At 35.4% G+C, this 20428-nt stretch overlaps 1 protein-coding gene across 1 annotated transcript; it reads right to left on the bottom strand.

The window, feature by feature from the left end:
* Positions 1–5564: 5564 nt before the first annotated feature.
* LOC110627770 (methylesterase 10) lies at positions 5565–8681 on the bottom strand. The gene is made up of 3 exons (XM_021774132.2): positions 8301–8681; positions 8004–8135; positions 5565–6040 (listed from the first exon to the last, which is right to left on the bottom strand). Exons 1-3 carry the CDS (start codon positions 8664–8666, stop codon positions 5756–5758), a joined length of 783 nt encoding a protein of 260 aa, XP_021629824.2. The 5' UTR covers positions 8667–8681; the 3' UTR covers positions 5565–5755.
* Positions 8682–20428: the final 11747 nt, after the last annotated feature.

The following is a 20428-nucleotide window of genomic DNA, read 5'->3' as shown; positions in this document are numbered from 1 at the left end:
GTCAGAAGAAAACATCAGGTCGGCTGTGTGTCGACAGGAATGATAAGCAGTCAGTGTAGAGTGTGAACACAGCTCAAAACGGGAAGAGTTAAGAAAGTCAGGTAGTGATTGTACAAAACCAGGAGTTTTACTCCAATATCTGTGTCTCTTCTCAGAGAGAGGTTTTAGGCTTTCCTCGATTGCTTGCTTGCATGTTTATTTGCTTGAACATTCGTGGACGAATGTTCTTAAAGGGGGGAAGAATGTAATACCCGGCTAGATCAGACACCGGAATTCTTACCGTCCGGTGGAATTCGAGGATGTTAGAGGTTTCTAGAAGGGTAAGAGAAAGGTTTTCTGAAATGTTTTCAAGTATTTTAAAGGGTTAGAGTGGAATAGGATTGAGTTTTGAAGAGAAAAGACCAAGGAGGATTTGGCCAAGTTCGGCCGCCGAAAGTGCCTTACATTCGGCTTCCGAAAGCTCAGGTTCGGCCGCCGAACGTTGCATGGTTTTGCATGCATTTTGGCCGCCGAAGCTGAAGCGGTCAGCTCCCTATATAAACGCCTCTAGTCGGTGAAATGGATAAGTGTTGCCTCCTTTTCACAAACTGAGGTGAAGCCACGTCCTCCATGAGTCATCTTCATGGTTTTATCAAATCTTGTAAGGGTTGATTGGTTTTCATTTTGTTGTGAAGGTGTTAAGCTAAAAAGAGAAGTTTTGAGATTTAAAGAGTTTGAAGGAGAGTTGTTCCATATTTTCAAGTTCAGATCGTTCATCTTCTTGATTTCAAGAGGTAAGTGAAGATCTTGAACTTCTTTTGATGATTTATAGAGGTTTTATGGAGTTTTGGGTAGAGTTGCATGTTTAGGGTAAAAAGCATGATTTTGGTGTTTTGAGGTTGAATGCTTGTATATGTGTTGTTGCGTGATGTTTTTGTTGGGGTTGTAAGTTAGTTTTGGACCCCTTTGTGCATATACTTGAGTATATGTGTGTTGAGGAGTTGTGATATGCATGTGGAAGTGTTGGAGTAGTTGGGGAGGCTTGTTTTCTGTCGTGGATGAGTTCTGGATGAACTCAGGTTCGGCAGCCGAAGGTACATTCGACCACCGAACCCCTTGAGGAGGTGGCTTTGACTGCCTAACCCACCCCCAAGAGTTTTGAGGTTCGGCTCTGGAAGGGGGATTCGGCCGCCGAAGGTGCCGCCGAAGGTTAGAGACTTTCGTCTCTGGAGTGTGTTTCAGCCCCCGAACCTTGCCCCCGAAAGGGTTCGGCTGCCGAAAGTGGAGATTCGGCCGCCGAAGGTGCTTGAGTTTCGGCTCTGGAGAGGACATTCGGCCGCCGAACCTGCCGCCGAAAGTGTTCTGTCCAGCCTTCTTTTGCATGCTTTATGTGATTGTTTTAGAATCTTTTAGGGGGTTTATGGGAAGTTCTAATGAGTTGTTATTGAGCTAGTTTGGTCCCTCATATGATGTCCACCTGTATAGGATCGGACCTGAGAGGCAGAGGTGACCAGCAGTGAGTTAGCTGATTCAGAGTCAGTAGAGCACCATCCAGAGGTGAGTGGAACGAAACTTAATGTTTTTTTAAATATGAGAAATGATATTTGTTTTTAGCATGTTTCATACATCATGACTAATATGAATATGCAATAGGTTGATTGCATAGAATCACGAATATGATGCATTGCATTCTTTGATGAACATGAGATGGATGGATATTGGATGATCCTTCGCCCTTAAGATGAGATGAGATTATTTGATATGAGACATGTTATGACATGAGATGAGATTATGTGATATGAGATTTGAGCATGCATGAGATGAGATAGTAAGACCAGGTGAGGCACCGCCTCCTTGGCAATCTATTATCGGTAAGCGGTAAGAGAAGGCCAGTGAGGCCGTAGTGCCTTGGCCTAAGTAAGAGAAAAGAGCAGACCAGGTGAGACTCTGTCTCCTTGGCGCAGTCGGACTGTAAGAGTAGACTTGGAGAGGCGCCGCCTCCTTGGCATAGTTGGACTTGATGTGTGATACTATGTTTGAGAGACAGTCCTGAGGAGCCCCGTTGGGGGCCAGACATCCTCTGGATGTACTGAGGGTTAGTGGTGACAATTTCATCCTTGATGTGTTTAGTTGTGATGTGTTGCATACCATGATAGCATGAGTTTTAAATGAATGTTTTTACTGTTCCTCCTCACTGGGCTATAGAGCTCATCCCTCTCCCTTAACCCCAGTTTTGCAGGGTCAGAGATAGCCAGGAGGAGTCAGTCTCAAAAGAGTGCCAGTTATGGTTATTGCTTGTGTAATAGTATCATGGACATGATGTAAAATAAAAGAGATGTATGTCGAATGATGTAATAGATAGTAAGTCAATGTGTTTATGGTTAGTATGTGCTATGCCCAGTGTATGGATAATCCCAGATGTATGTGTGGATCCTGTTTTACGTTTCTTGATGAGAAATGTGCGGAATCAGGCTTAATGTATGTGTTGTTTGATGAGATTCCAGTGAAAGTAATTTGGGAAGAAAGGGTTTCATTCCCTTGACCCACAGCGAGCAGGATCACTGGTATAGGCCCTAAGGGCTATTTCAGATTTGTATATCTGAATGTTAGTAGTTAAGCCTGATAGTTCTACAGGATTGTTGTTTACTTTTGATCATGTATGGGATTTATCAGATACACAATATGTTTAGTAGGCTTGCTACGGGTCTCGGCGGCCTTATGCCGATCTGGATCCTAGTGCCAGTGATGGTTCGGACCGTTACAGAGGGGTACCGGTTTCCGGGCTGTTACATAGAGCATATACACTAACATCAACATATCCCTTCATGAATCCTTAAAGTGCTTCCTTCAATCTTTTGGATCTCAACCTTGTAATTGGTCCTTGAGACAATGCTAGCTCATCATTTTTGGTGTTGTTGGTTGTGCTTACATCACCACCTCCCAATCCACTATTTACTTTTTCTAAAAATATGTAAATATATGTTTATATTTATATATATATATAGTCAATTATAAAGTGATGGATAGTTATTTTTTTTTGTAAAATTTTAGTGGTCTTTTATTTTTGAAAAGTTTATAGTAATAAATTATTATGAAGTCTTATTACTCTTACACATGTTTGTATTTATTTTATTCATAATAACATTAAGAGTAATGAAATAGAAGAAAACAAATAATAAATTGAAAAGACTCTTATGAATTATAAAAAAAAATGATAAGATTGACCTAAAATATTTAAAAGTGTGGGGTATTTTGCTAAAAATATGATTATTGATCCTAAAAAAAAGTGTTGAAATTTAATTGCCCTAGTTTCATTATGTAAAACTTTATCCACCAAATGAATTTTTTTTGTTGTGAAGATTTAAAAAAATATTTATGTAGTATAAGAGTTGTCTTATTCCTAATCAAGGAAATAAAATTTTTAGATATTTATATGCTTTGAAATAAGCACCTATACAGTGACACTAGATATTTCATTAAGTTTTTGCTAGTGTATAGTTTATACACAATGAACATGTGATCATTTGTTTATATGTAAATGATATGCTTATATTTGACACAAGTTATAATATAGTATGTGAAATTAAAATGTTTCTCTATTCATAAATTTAATATAAAATATATAAAGGAAGCAATTGTGACTTGGATATTAAAATTGGAATGGTAGTATAACTATATAATAAAAGCATTAATATTGAGTTTCTTCTAAAAAAATTTAAACAGCTCAATATTAGATTAGTGAATACCCCATATAATACTAATTCTCAAAGAAGAATAGATATTACTGCTCAATTTAGATATACACATATTATTAGAAAATTGTTGCATTTAATGAATTTTTTAGATTTGATATAGCTTATGCTATGTAGATTGAACAGATTTCCACATAATCTAATTATGATCATTGGGCTACTTTAGTCAAACTACCATGAATTATGATATTTTATACAGTGGATGTCCTACTGTATTAGAAGAAAATAATGATGTTAATTGGATTTTAAATTCAAATGAGATAAAATCCACTAGTAATTATGTATTTAATCTAGATGGTGATGCAATTACTTGGAAATCAACTATTATTGTCAAAATCATTAGGGAGACAGAGTTTATTGCTCTGAAATTTGATGACAATGAGGCTTGAGTGGCTAAAAAATTTCTTAACAAATATTATGTTGAGAATAAAATCAAAATCATCCGTGTATTGTGATTGCTAAACAACAATAGTTATTGTAAAAAATAAAACTTTTAATAGTAAAAATAAACATATTCGTCTAAGACATGATATGGTTAAGCAGCTGCTGCGAATTTGGAATTATTTTTATTAATTATGTGAAGTCAAAGTGAATTTGGCCAATTTATTGACTAAATCTTTAAAAAAGAAGTTAATACATCGAGAGGAATGAGATTTAACCAATATGAAATTAATAGTGATAGGAATCCAACTTTTGTGATTGGAGATCCCATGAAAAGAGTTCATATGGATAATAACAAGTTACTTATTAGTTCTGCTAGCACTATTTAACGTTGTCCCTTCTTATACACTTGATGATATCACTATATAAATATGGAGTGGGGCCGCTTTTATGAGATTGTGGCATAATCTCTAAAGTACTTATGAACTACCAGGCATGTGCATGACCTATTAGCACGAAATAACATTGACAACAAGATCTGTGAAGTGTTATGAGATTAATGAAATTTAATGCCTACCAAAATGAGTTTTTGGTTCATAGAAACAAAAATTTTATCAATTACTCTCTATGTTAAATCTTATTAATCTAGGTCTGGTTCATAGTCCAAAATAAATTCGAAACATATACACTCAAATCTTAAGCCCAATAATGAAAAATCTTTTAAAATATGTGGAGGATTGTTGTAAAAATGAATTTAGATTTCAAAAGATTTTAACTTACCAATAAATATTCATTTTTTACCAAATATTTTTAAATTTCAAATATAATTATCTTTTTATAAAATTTTATAACCGTTTTATTTGTGAGTTTTTTTGCTTTGCATGTTTGGTATTTAAATCTAATATTAAGTTTGATTATTATGATTTTTTTACAGATTTGATTATATTATTTCAAAATTTTTATAACAAGTTACAACGACTATTTTTTCACTATAAATAGCCCATATTTTCACAATGAAAATCATTTTCATTTTCTCTACTTTATTCCTCTTTTCTCATGGCTTTCTGTTGGATTATAAATTAAAAATAAATCGTTATTCTGATTGTTAAAATTAAATCAATAGGTCTCCAAGAAATTGAGTCAAACACCTTTTCGAAGTCGACTTTAAAAAGAAAGCGACTATTCCTTTTTTTTTTTTTTTTAAATCAATCAACCCAAATGCAATGATATAACTATCAAGAATTTGCCTATTAGAGACAAAAACACTTTGATCATTGCTGATGATAATTGGATGAACATTCTTTAATCTAGATGCTAAAACTTTTACGATGATTTTGTAAACCCCTTGAATCAAACATATAGGCCTAAAATCCTGCATCTTTGTTGAGCCTGCAATCTTGGGAACTAAAGCAATAAAAGAGGCATGGACAGAGGATGGTAGGGTAGAAGATATGATTTAAAGATGTAGTTTATACTCGTATTTCACATCTTTCAATATAGTATAACGATTTTATTACAATCATTAATTATGATAAATCCATATAAATTTCACCACAATTAATGGTTAATTTATAATCATTAAATATATAGCAAACATAGCAATTACACTGAATAATTTTGCCCAACAAATGCATGGAATATATTCAAAAGTATTTGTTTGCAATCTCTTGGAGGCAACAACAGAGTTCTTGCGCTTTTGAAAACATGACCATGTGATCAGAATCAGATATAAGCTTTACTTCATCAGGTGGATTTTGTTGGATCATCCACCTCTGCAAATCTAGCTTTAGAGTTTTATCTTGGCCACACACAATATAAATTCGTGGAACCGTTCCATGCCTTTCCTTGGTAAGCTCTGCTTCTATTTGTACTGCTGCATCGCTAAGGAGACGATCAGGTCTTATCAACATCATTCCAAGCATTAAATCCTGGGTTAAGAAATTAAATGAATAAGCACTATTATTACTATTTTATAGCATGTGTCTATTTTACAAAATATAATATTTAAAGTTTAATTTTGAGAGTTCTTTTCCTTCTAAAGTATAATAACAATAATAATAAGGAATATTGGCAGTCAAATGCAAACGTTTGTGAGTTTATTAATTTAATCTAATTCTTTAGATTTTGTTATTGTTAAAACAAATATGCAATTCTAGTTATACATGCACTATCAATTATAATATTAGAGAAAAAAAAGTGAAAAAACACAAAAGTTAAAATTTACATCAACAGAGAAAGTATATATAAAATTCTACTATGACGAAAAAGTAATACAATCTCAAAAAATTTTCAAAACGCTTATATCAGTGTATTTTTAAAATCTCATATAATATATTATATGGTAGGAAATTAAAAATACAAGTATTTTCAATGTTAATTTCTATTTTTTTATTCAGTTCGAGTCGCTACATAATATATTATAATTGGATCTATAAAGAAAATATAATCAAAATTGAAGCCACATAATTAATCATTATTATAGTCTAAATTTTCAAAGTGGGTTTGCAGTATTTAATTTTGAAGTTTAACATAGAGGAAGTATGTATGATTTCACATGTTAATACAACTAACATATTTTATTTTGAGTTAAATGACTAAAAAAAGTGTATTTTTTATTGTCATAATTATACTATATATTTTTTAAATTTGACATTTTAAAATTACTTAAATTGTATTCCGCTGTTATTTGTGCCGTTAAAAACTAACGGAATTGTCATATCACTTGCCACATCAATGCCATATCAGCATGCCATGTCAGTATGCCACATCAACAAATTTCAAAGTAAAATTGATAATAATTTAAAAATTTAGGGTAGAATTGTAATAAAATTAAAAATATAGGATGTTTTTTGACAAATTATTTATTTTATTAATTTTTTTGAAATCCACTCTAAATATTAGTATAATTTAAAAAAATAATTATGAATTAGTATCATACTTGAGAGTTAAAAAAATAATTAAAAAATATCTTAAAAATTATTTTTATTATTTTTAATATTTTCAAGTTGTTTTTAATACTTCATGACTAATATATTTAACAAATTTATTTTCTTGATGATAATTTTAAAAGTAATGCTAAATAGTAAATATATTAGACAAATTTAAGAAAAATCGGTTGATAATAATTTTAGTCAAAATAAGATTAAGATAAATTATTATTATTATAAAATTATTGATAAAAATAAAAAAAATGAATAATAATAATAATAGTAATTTTTAAATATATTTAATAGTGAAAAAGAGTAACTTAATAATTTTATAAGTATCTAACAATACAATTAAGAGAAGAGTTTAATTGACAAAAAAAAGTATAGAGTGAAATTATAATAAAAATAAAATACAGAATTTTTTTATGATTAATTTTAAATTTTAGTGATGGGATATGATGATATAGTGTTGACATGACAAGTGATTAATAATGTGATATTGAAATGGGGATTAAAGATTGGAGATCGGGAGTAGAACCTCAGATTTCTCGAATTTACGTATATGCATTTATCATTGGACTAAACCCGTGAGTGAACAATTGAAACAATTTTAAAAAGTCAGTTTTAATAAAAAATTTCAATGAACACACAATATGCATTGAACCACCAGACTTTAAAAGGTCAGTTGTACTGTCATAGAAGGTTGTATACAATTTTTAAATTGAATTATAAAAAGGATAAAATATGTAAAAATTTTGAAAATTTAAATTATTGTACAAAGATTTGAAAATCAAATTAAATTATCAAAACACATAAAAATTTTAGCTTTTTAATACCTATAGCCCTAATCATAAATATTAACTCAATAATATTATAGTCATCTTCAAATCTGTGAGTGGTTAATTCAAACCTTACCAAAGCTTCGATAATTAAAATAATAATAATAAAGAAAGAAAATTGTTACCTCAGGTGGTGAGAGTTGGTACACCATGGTTGACATACCAATGGGTCCAAAAAGACTGGAGGTTGGAGGATTGTTGGGACCATCATCGTATGTATACTGTGTGTCCACATTGCGATCCATCCTTCTAGCAAGCTGCACTTTTGTTTTTTGTTAATTACAGATATATATCACCAATAAATTATTTTATAGAAAAGGTTGAGAAATTATTAAAATTAAATATTTCAATCACTAAATTTCGTATGTTTTGTATTTACATAATTTGCCCAAAGAAGAATTACAAAGAGAGATTAAACTCACCTCTTCTTTTACAGTTGTGTAAGTGAAATCAGGACCTGGCATGATTGCAGCAGCAAAGACTCCAGCAGAAATTTTCTCAGGGAACTTTTCCATAGCAATTGATATGCCGAGTCCACCAAAACTGTGGCCAACTAGAATCACTCTTTCTTCTGCCGGCAGAGACATCATAAATTTCGTCAACGGCTCACAATAGTCTGATATTGATCGGAGTTCATGCACCTGCTTTGGATGGACACCGGAAGCAGCAAGGTCGAGAGCTGTAACTTTGTGACCAGCTGATTTTAGAAGAGTGATTAACTTATACCAACACCATGCTCCATGGCAGGCTCCATGGACTAATACAAAGTGCCTTTGCTTCTCTTCCATCTCTTACTTGCTCAACTGCTCAAAGAGATATATAGATAAGATGCTGGACATTGGATGGACCCACCGCTCGATTGTCCTCTTTCTTTCTTCTTTTTGTCTTATAATCTAATTTCCAATTTTTAGAAATATATACATATCATTTTAATTTGTAGAAATATAGGTTATTGGAAAATTTTATATGCATCTGATTTATATATTTAATTAATTAGAAATTAAAATATATTAAAAAATAAATAACTTGTCAATCACATATGTAAGAAAGAGAGAGAGGATAGATATAAAAATTAATATAATTCAACTGTAAGATTTACATTTTACGAATAAGGTAAAAGAGTGATATAATCTCATAAATGTCTCAAACCCTCCACTATCCTACACAGATTTTCTTTTCTTTTCTCCAATTTCAGTAGCTGAGCAATTTTATAGCCGGATCACAATTCGGTCTATGAAAAAATATATCTAAAATTTAAGCCACATAATCAATAGAATATCATATTTATATGAGGATCCTATTATATTTTAGATAAGATTTACTATAATTTTCGATGATATGTCAATCTTAAATTGGATGAGTATATACTCTCAGATACTTATAAGAATTTTCCACAATAATTAACTACAAATCAAAAAATAAAGATCATGATTGATGACTGTAGGGCTATTGGCACTCGGGCTGCAGTCAAGCCCTTGCAGAAGAACCGGGCCTAAGACCTATCAGAGCTCACTACGTAAGCTGATCCGTTAACACACAATCCAGTCTACGGTTGAAGTAGGTCGGACTGACCGGAGCCCGGACTTATCCAAGAGGAACTCAGTTCATCTGATTCTTCTTTGACTTTTTGGTGGTACTGCTCCACCTCTTACTGCCTGAACTCAGAGAAGAAGGGTCTAACCTTCCCCCACCTGGGGACTTGGAACCAGAAGGTTGTGCCACAAACTGCTTAACTCTCCCTTCGACGATTGCACTAGCCTCCATTCTTCGGGCCATATCCACTATGGCATGAAAACTCTCCCTCTCTGCTGACTGGATCAAGGAGGAATACTTGGAATGAAGCTTCATGATATACCTCCTTGACTTCTTCTGATCTGTGTCCAGATTTTGCCCAGCAACAGCTCCAAGAACCTGTCCGTATACTCATCCACACTCATTTCCTCCGTCTGCCTTAACTGCTCAAATTCAATCATCTTCAACTCCCTTGAACTGTCAGAGAAAGTCCATCCTGCAAACTCATTGGTAAATTCCTCCCATGAAAGACCATCCACCCTCGGGCTCACATAATTTTTAAACCACTCACGGGCCTTCTTGCACTTCAGTGTGAACCCAACCATCTGAATAGCTCTACTGTCATCAGCTCCTATCTCATCTGTAATCGTTCTGACCCTCTCAAGGTACACAAACGGGTCATCACCGGTTTCATACTAGGGAGCACCCAACTTCATGTATTCGGTCATCTTGACCTTGCTCCCTGCAGATGAGCTAGGCTTAGGCATTTGAGTTTCTGAGACCATGGGTTCTGCTGGTGGTGGAGGAGGTGCAGCATCCCCTGGGGTAGGGTTTGCTAGACCTGGATAAAAGGATGGGGGTGGGTACATAAGGTACTGTAAGTATGGTGGGTAGAAAGGTGGGTATGGTATGTGAGAAGGGTAAGGGTGAAAACTGGGGTAATCCGATGTACCTCCCATCGAATACCCGGGATTTTGAGAAAAGGGTGGGTACCGGGGTGGCTAAACAAATCCCGAGGTCTGAGTGCCTCCTTGAGACTCTCCCATTCCCTCTTCAGACATACTCACTCCAAGACTGCCATCCCTCCTCTCGTCCACATCCATGCCATCCCCCACATCCTCTGACATTCCTCCTTGCACTGTCCCTCTTCTGCTCACATCAAAAGACCTTCTAGGGTCCCTCGATGTTCTCTCCCTACTTGACCTGCAGGACATTGCCCTAGGCAATGCAGGAGGACGGACATCCGTGCCCTCGTCCTGGGGTGGTACTCCAGTCAATCATGCAGATCGACGAGTTCCTCTCATCTTGCTTACTGAAAAACAACACCCAACACATAAAACATTAGCATCAAATGGTTCATGTGCAAACACATGAACCCGCATCACATACATCACATACATAGCATATCATTAATGCACATGCATATAATCATGGCATTTCACATCATCATTCAAGACAGGACTCTACATCCTATCCTAGTGGACATGATTTTCCTATTGTGCTTGACCTTCTAGAACATCTATGAGCTCGACACTCTAGGTCCGACCATATGAACCTAGGGCTCTGATACCAATCTGTAACGACTCAAAAATCGGATCGCTACCGGCGCTAGGATCCAGATCGGCTTAAGGCCGCCGGGACCCGTAGCAAGCCAAACATTTATCCTGTATACCTGTTTAATCCCATACATGATCAACACATACATTAAAATTTTGGACTTTTCTTTTCATTCATTTCCAAACTCAACCTGTGCATGCACTATTCATATACATAATCATCAACCCCATACTGTAGTCCTCAACAATGCTCCAATGGGGTAACATAGTATATATTAAGTTTGGTTTACATAAACCTCGTTAAAATCATGTATTAAAAAGGGATTATCAACATACTAGGGTCAAGCACAATTCTATCCACAATACATCATTACATTACATAACTGTTTAATACTATTCATTACATTACTGAACTATACATTACATTTCAATATTTATCATGTCCATCACTAGCTATTACATGACCAAAACTTTACTCTGGCTGACTTCCTGGTCTATCCCGTACCTGCAAACCTGGGGGATTAAGGGAGTGGGGTGAGCTACTAGAGCCCAGTGAGCAGAATAATAAAATATTTTATTTAAAACATATGATATCATGGAATGCACCACATCACAAACAAATCACATCAAGGATGAATTTGTCACCTATAGCCCTCTACACATTCCAACAGTGCCAGGGGCGTAGAATGGGCCTCACTGGTCTTTCTCTTACATAGCATAACATAACATAACATTCCATTAATGCCAGGGGCGTAGAATGGGCCTCACTGGTCTTTCTCTTACATAGTGCCAGGGGCATAGAATGGGCCTCACTGGTCTTTCACCGTATCATTACCATCCCATAACATATCATATCATAGCGAGGGCCAAAGGATCATCCAACATTCATCCACATCATCAACATATTATGCAATGCAGCATATTCGTGAATTCTAATGGAAGCACCCTAATATATCTCATGGCATTCATGATTCGTGAATCATGCTAAGAACTGATTTATTTACTTTAAAGCATAAAGAGTTATTCCACTCACCTTAGGCTAGCTCTGACAAGACACTGAAGCAGCTGACTCACTGCTGGGGTCCTCGGTTCCTCGGGTCCGAACCTACACAGGTGAACTCAAATGAGGGACCAAACATACATGAACATGACTCTAAAATACTCCCCAAAAACCCCCTAAAACACCTTAAAACAATCACATAAATCATGCAAAGGAAGGCTGAACAGGGCACTTTCGGCGGCAGGTTCGGCGGCCGAAAGTCCCTCCAGAGCCGAAAGTCATGCACCTTCGACGGCACTTTCGGCGGCCGAAGGTTCTCTCCAGAGATGAAACTCATGCATGTTTGGCGGCATCTTTGGCGGCCGAAACTCCCTTCCAGAGCCGAAAGTCCACTTTCGGAGGCAGGGTTCGGCAGCCGATACATGCTACCACAGGCAGGTTCGGCGGCCGAAAGGGCCTTCGGCTGCCGAACCTGGGTCCTCCCAAAGTGGCAGAACCCAGCCCTTCACATGCACAAATGCCTCCCAAACAACACAACTCAACCAAACCACTTCCAAAGCATGCATACACACATACATAAGCTCCTAGGGGCTTCAAACTACCCTAAACCCCAACTACAACACATCAAACAACCCACATTGCTCAAAAATATAACATTAACCATAAAACCAACAATAACCTAAACATGCATTTCTACCCCACAAATCACATAAAACTTGTTTAAAATACACAAGAATGGTAGGATCGAAGCTTACCTCTTGCAGATCTAGAGGGAAAATGGTCCTAACTTGGAGATGGGGGAGATTTCAACTCTTTGGTCTCCAAGCTCCAAAACTTGCTCAAATATCTTCAAACCACGATAAAACTTGTTAAAACATTAGGATTGAAGGAAAAACATCAAAAATGACCATGGGAGAGCATGGACTCACCGTTGGCCGAAAATGGGGAGAAAGCTCGCCCGTTTCGGCCATGGAGCCCTTTTAAAGGGGCTTCCAGACCACCTTTCGGCAGCCTAAAGTGCCTCCAAAACTCATGCAAGTTCGGCGGCCGAACCTTGGCCATTTTCGGAAGCCAAACTTGCCCTCCTAAACTATCCCACGTTCGGCGGCCGAACTTAAGGTTCGGCGGCCGAACCTGGAAAAGTCTCCATGGTCTATTTCATTCAAAACTCAATTTCCTTTCTACTTAAAATCATAAAATACATTAAAACACTTTATGAAAACATGGTTTTACCCTTGTAGAGGTTTTCGACATCCGAGATTCCACCGGACGGTAGGAATTCCGATACCGGAGTCTAGTCGGGTATTATAGAAAAGTTCCAAGCAGAGTACAATAGCAGATTCTACAACAGAAGCTGAGTATATAGCAGCATCAGATGCAGCTAAAGAGACAGTCTGGTTGAAGAAATTCATCTCAGAGTTGAGAGTAGTTCCCAGCATTGCAAATCCTATGAACCTTTATTGTGATAACAACGGTGCCATAGTACAGGTAAAGGAGCCCAGATCTCATCAGAGATCTAAACACATACTCATACGATATCACCTTATTATAGAGATCATTGATAGAGGAGATATCAAAATATGCAAAGTAGACACAAATGACAACATTGCAGATCCACTGACCAAGCCTCTTTCACAGGTCAAGCATGATCAGCACACTAGGTCTATAGGTATTAGATACTTGTATGATTAGGCCTAGTGCAAGTGGGAGATTGTTAGTGTATATGCCCTAGGCCATTATCTTGGACCTTTTTGTATGTCATTTTGGTTATTAATAAAAGAGGTTTTATCATTATTATTTGTTTGCATGTTATATAATAATGATTATCATCCCTGATTACTTATTATTATGTTGATAATAATAAAATATAGCTAGTATGATTATTGATTGATAATCATGAGATGATTATGTATATGTTAATATAATTCAATAATCATAGATACTTGTTAGAGAACAAGGTATTGGATGGACCCGCATTGAGATCACTACATGGGTCATTGTCATAAGTGAATCTCAAAGTAGTTATGTATTAATCCTTTGACTTGAGATTGTCATAGTTTCCAACATAAGGACTGTTAGGTTTTGATATAACCAAACGTTGTCTTTAATCGGACAATCGTAAAGGTTATGATTGAGCATGATAGAAATTATGTAGAGGATAATGAACAATCAATATAGGATTTGTCCCTCTCTCTGAGAGAGATATCTTCTGGGCCCCTCGATAAGTGAGACTGAGAAATGCATGGCCGTGCTCAAATGAATTGATAGTGTGACCATTATCATTTGAATTTATCAGTCTACTTAGAGATCGAGAAATTATAAGTTTGAACATTATAAGTTTGACATTGACCATGACTTATATTCAAACTAGATATCGTGTGACAAAGGGATTAATTCATGTTCTATTTATTAGGCTTTATCGAACTATTGATCCTTATATTAGTTGGGTAGTCATAATGTCTTGCTAGAGGCCCCTTATGACTTATGGGCCTTGTGGGACTGGGCCTATTGCCAATTAATGTGAGTCTATTGGGTCACACACAAAAGAACGTTATTGATGTGCTATGTCATATTAATGGGCTAAAAGCCCAAAGCCCATTAATATAATTAGTAATAATAAAGTGTTATTATTATTAATTATTAATATAATTAATAATAATTAAGTGTTATTATTATTAATCATTTATTATTATGAGATAATAATATTTAAAAGATCTGCAGTCTATCTGTAACTGTTATAGATAAAGGACTCTATCACATAAGATATATGAGTATCTGCGAGATTGTGATGAACACAACTCCTTTTAGGAAATGTACACAAAGAGATTGATATAACTTTGGGGTAGTTGATGCATATTTGAATATATTATTGATTTTTATCTATAACTTCTATGAGTTAAAAAAATTTTAACGTGCTAATTATAATGTTTAATAGTGCTTAACTTTTTTCAAATAAAATATTTAAATAAAATTTAATTTATAATTACAAATTAAGTAAATATCAATAAATCATATAATAAATAATTTAATCATGTTAATATTTTATTTGTTCACATTTTAATTTCATACTTATTATACACGACTTAAATAGATTTATTTTTTCCTTAATAATTTTATATTTTTATTTATATTTCGACCGTTATCTATACTATATACTATATATGTAAAAGTGGGAAGAAGGAGAATATTGAGACTTTGTAAATTATTTCTATTATATTTTGTTAATTACAATTTTATTATTATGTAAAATTTTTTAATTTAATTTTTTAATTATATTAGTAATTTATTTAAATTCAATTCCATCAAAGAAATCTCTTCGTTTAAATTATAATTGATTAAATTTTACTATTGGAGAATTGTCTTAATATTTAAATTATTTTTATTAAAATGTTATCATAAGTTAAACTAAATTTTTTTAAAAAATAATTACAATTTGTTGTTATTTAAAAATTATTAATTTAAATTTTTAATTGTATTAGTAGTCTATTTAAATTTAAATTGATGGAATAAATTCTTGATTAAATTTTATTGTAGAAAATATTTTTTAACATTTAAATTTTATTTATTGGGATATTATCGTAAGTTAAATTAGTTTTTCTTAAACAAAAGAATTCATATATAAAAAATATAAAATAATGGCCTAGGGCAAATACACTAACAGCTATAACTTTTTGATACCTAAATTTTCTTTACTTTTGTATTTCCTCTTTTTATAGGACATGAATGAGCCATATAATATTTTTTATTATAGTAAAAACATGTAGTGTTAGGAAAAGACAATGATGATGATGCTTTCACAAAATAATTTTTGTATTTATGATTATGATTTGCAAATATATTGTATCCGATTCCTGATTTTTTTTCCGTACATTCTTTGTGAACCAAGTAGTAGTTCAACCAAGTAGTAGTTCAATCAAGTAGTAGTTCAAGAGATTATTTTCCTTTTGTGAATTTCATAAGATCATTTGTCAAAGACTCTTTTTTTGTTTCAAGAACTTTGTTCTTCTTTGAATGTTTTTCACAATTTTGTTTTGAAATTTCTAACTTCTTTTTCAAATAATTAAATAAAATCATTTAAACTTTATAAAATTCATTTTCTTTTAAAACCATAGTAAGAGAAATATTTTCAGATCGCAAAAATGTATTTTCAAGTTTCAATGATGCACATTTTTTATACCTTTTATATTCATCATAAACTTTGGCAAAAGCAAACTCTAAATTTTCTATATTGGAAGGTTCAAATTCGATTACCTCAATTTCTTCTTATTTTGAAGGTTCAACAGCTCCTTCTTCAAGAGCCATATAATAGAGGTTAGCTTCATTATTCTCATTTGAATCATCATTGGAACTTTCATCAGTTGCATCCCATATCGTAGCCATAACTTTCTTTCCTTTGTCTTCTTTTTGCTTTTTGAACAATTGCGTCTGATGTGATCAGGCTTGTTACACTCATAGCAAATAACTTCTTTTGGGTCTTTGTGAGTATGTGATTGAGAGTCATCTTTTAGCCCATACTTTTTGAAAAACCTTTTGTACTTGTTTACACCTTTTCTGAAAGCTCTTTTGAATTTTCTTGCTAACATAGCTATTTATTCTTCATCACTGGATAAGCTTGAGGACTCACTTGTATCTATCTTTAAGGCAATATACTTCTTTTTGCTGTCTGTCAGCTTTTTGGATTTTAAAGCTATACTTTCTTGCCTTTTTCTTTCTTTGTGACCTCCTTTTTGAACATCATTTCATGGATAATTAATAATCCAATCAACTCATCATATGTATACCTTTTGTAAAGCCTTTTGTATCAATGATGACTGTGATTTTTGCTTCTCAAGATTTCGACATAGATATCAAAATTTTCTTCACCAACTCAGATTTTTCAAAATTTTTTGCAAGTGCTTTTAGAATATTGACTAGATGAGTAAACCTATAACTCATTTTAGCAATGGTCTCGCCTGGTTTTATCTCAAACAGTTCGAAGTCATGAACCAACAAGTTTGCTTTTGATTCTTTCACTTGATTTGTACCTTCATAAGTCACTTCAAGCTTGTCCCATACTTCTTTAATAGACTCACAACCTAAAACGCGATTATATTTAGTTACATCTAATACACAATGAAGTATGTTTAAGACTTTAGCATTTGTAGAGATCTTTTTCAAATCAACATTAGTGTATTCTTCCTCAGTTTTCCTTCTCATTCCTTCTGCAACTATAGGAAATTTAGGACCTTTAATAATTATTTGCCAAGCTTCTATATCAACAGATTGTATAAAATTTTTCATTCTAACTTTCTAAAAAGAGTAGTTTGTGCCATTAAAAAGAAGTGGTCATGTGATTTAGTAGCATTTGGCTAAAGGTGCAGGTATGCCAACAAAATTAGAAGAACCATGCATTCTAGGATCTCTCTAAGGTATTTGAACCTCAAGCAAGAGAGCAAAACTCTGATACTAATTTGTTGTCCCAATATAAGTGACCAAGAGGGGGGTGAATAGGTCACTTTACTAAATTTTCAGCCCTTACTCAAAATTATAATAAAAATTTGTGGCTACTAGTTCTAAGTGTGAAAAGAGGATAGATTTAAATAAGATTTTCACAAGTTTTCTTGGAAGAATTTTGAAAAGTACCTAACAATAGATATACACTTGTAATACCCGGCTAGACTCCGGTATCGGAATTCCTACCGTCCGGTGGAATTTCGGGTGTCGGAGACCTCTAGAAGGGTAGAACCATGTTTTTATAAAATGTTTTAATGTGTCTTATGTTTTAAGCATGAAAGAAAATGAGTTTTTGCATGAAAATATCATTGGAGGAAAACTCAGGTTCGGCCGCCGAACCCCTAGTTCGGCCGCCGAACATGCATGCACTTCGGGAGTGCTTTAGGCCCCCGATGTAATACCCGGCTAGACTCCGGTATCGGAATTCCTACCGTCCGGTGGAATCTCGGATGTCAGAAGCCCCTAGTAGGGTAGAAACATGTTTTCTTAAAATGTTTTAATGTTTTTCATGGTTTTAAGTGAAAAGGAAATGAGTTTTTGCATGAAAACAACTTTGGAGGAAAACTCAGGTTCGGCCGCCGAACCTCAAGTTCGGCCGCCGAACATGGCATGCATGCGGAGGCACGTTCGGCCCCCGAACGTGGCCTGGCCAGCCACTTTAATAGGGTCCCTTAGCCGAAAACGGGCGAGCTTTTCTCCCCATTGTCGGCCAAGGTGAGTTCTTCGCCGTTCCTCACCAATCTTGAGTCTTTTCCTTCAGATCTTTCAAGATTTTCACAAGTTTTCATCTTGTTTTGAAGATTTTCAAGTTTTGAGCAAGTTTTGGAGCTTTGAGGTTCAAGAGCTAAATCTCTCCCAACTCCAAGTTAGATCGCCTCTACTCTCGATCTTCAAGAGGTAAGAGTCGATCTCTAGCTTGCATTATGTTTTAAACAAGTTTTATGCAAGTTCATGGGGTAGAAAATGCATGAGTAAGCTTATGTTAAGTTTATGGGTTTTTGATGAGTTTTTAAGCAATGTGGCTTGTAAATGTGTGTTTGATGTGTTGTAATTGGGGTTTAAGGCAGTTTGAGACCCCTAGGAGCTTGTATGCATGTTTTGGTTGAGCTAAATGCATGATGGTATGAGTTTGGAGGCAATTGTGCATGTTTGAACCAAGTTTCTGCCCTTTTGGGAGAAACCAGGTTCGGCAGCCGAAGGGACTTTCGGCCGCCGAACCCTCTTATGGAGGCAGCCTTCGGCTGCCGAAGCTTGCCCCCGAAAGGAGACTTTCGTCTCTGTCTGACAGTTTCGGCCGCCGAACATGCATGAGTTTCGGCTCTGGAGGGACTTTCAGCCGCCGAACCTGCCGCCGAAAGTGCCCTGTCCAGGCCTCCTTTGCATGTTCTTCTATGGTTGTTTCATGATGTTTTAGGGGGTTTTTGGGGGATGTTTTCAGAGTTATGTTCTAGTTGTTTGGTCCCTCATTTGAGTCCACCTGTGTAGGTTCGGACCCGAGAAACCGAGGACCCCAACAGTGAATCAGTTGCTTCAGTCAGTGTCAGAGCTAGCCAGAGGTGAGTAGAATAACTCTTTATGTTTCAAGTAAATAAATCAGTTTTGAGCATGTTCATGCATCACGGATGCCATGTGATATTTTAGGTTGTTTGCATTAGAAATCACGAATATGTTGCATTACATAATATGTTGTTGATGTGGATGAATGTTGAATGATCCATTAGCCCTCATATGTTATGACGTGATGATATGATATGGAAGTCCAGGTGTGGCCTGCACTACGCCCCTGGCACTATGTAAGAGAAAGACCGGACGTGGCCTGCACTATGCCCCCGGCACCATGGATTATGTATGTTATGTTATGTATAAGAGAAAGACCAGGTGTGGCCTGCACTACGCCCCTGGCATGATTGGAATATGTAGAGGGCTAAATGGTGACAAGTTCATCCGTGATATGATTAGTTGTGATGTGATGCATTTCATGTTATCATATATTTTAAATGCTTTATTATTCTGCTCACTGGGCTCTAGTAGGTCACCCCTCTCCCAATTTCCCCAGGTTTGCAGGTACGGGTTAGGCTGAGAAGTCAAGAAGAGTAATCAAGTCTTATGTATGTAATAGTTAGAATGTGGACATGACAAATTGTATAATGATGTATAGATATGTAATGTAACGATATTAAGGTTAGAAGTGTGCTTGACCATAGTATATTGTAATCCCTTTTTGATACATGATCTTAATGTTTATTGATGACTATGTTTAGCCAACTCAACACTTGTTATGCCACCCATTGGGGGCATTGATGAGATCCCACTGAGGGGTCATGGTTATGATTACGATTATGTATAGTGCATGCACAGGTTGAGTTTGGTGTATGAATGAAAGGAAAAGTTTTAAATTTTATGTATGTTGTTGATCATGTATGGGATTAAAACAGGTTTACAGGTTACATGTCAAGCTTGCTACGGGTCCCGGCGGCCTTAAGCCGATCTGGATCCTAGCGCCGGTAGCGGTCCAATTTTCGGGTCGTTACACCCGAAGGCATAAGTGAGGGAAGTCCAGGTTCGGCCGCCGAACCTCAAGTTCGGCCGCCGAACATGGCATGCATGCGGAGGCACATTCGGCCCCCGAACGTGGCCTGGCCAGCCACTATAAAAGGGTCCCTTAGCCGAAAACGGGCGAGCTTTTTCCCCATTTTCGGCCAAGGTGAGCTCTCCGCCATCCCTCACCAATCTTTGATGATTTTCCTCTAGATCTTTCAAGATTTTCATTTGTTTTAACTTTGTTTTGAAGATTTGAGCTTTTTAGCAAAGTTTTGGAGCTTGGAGGTTCAAGAACCCAATCTCTCCCACCTCCGAGTTTTAGGTCGTCTCTCTCTCGATCTTCAAGAGGTAAGAGCCGATCTTAAGCTCATTGCATGTTTTAAGTAAGTTTTAAGCAGATCTATGGGGGTAGAATGCATGTTTAGGTTATAGTTATGTTTATGGGTTT

Source organism: Manihot esculenta, chromosome 12 (assembly GCF_001659605.2).
Source record: "Manihot esculenta cultivar AM560-2 chromosome 12, M.esculenta_v8, whole genome shotgun sequence".
Taxonomy (NCBI): Eukaryota; Viridiplantae; Streptophyta; class Magnoliopsida; order Malpighiales; family Euphorbiaceae; genus Manihot; species Manihot esculenta.
Note: the sequence above shows the minus strand (reverse complement) of the source record. Positions and strands in the feature narration are given on the sequence as shown.

Excerpts from the sequence above, each read along its gene's own strand:
- LOC110627770 (XM_021774132.2), bottom strand. The coding sequence starts at position 8,666 with ATGGAAGAGAAGCAAAGGCACTTTGTATTAGTCCATGGAGCCTGCCAT. Across the intron at positions 8,136-8,300 it reads ACACAACTGTAAAAGAAGAG|CTTGCTAGAAGGATGGATCG; the intron begins GTGAGTTTAATC and ends ACAAAAGTGCAG. Across the intron at positions 6,041-8,003 it reads ACCAACTCTCACCACCTGAG|GATTTAATGCTTGGAATGAT; the intron begins GTAACAATTTTC and ends TTCTTAACCCAG.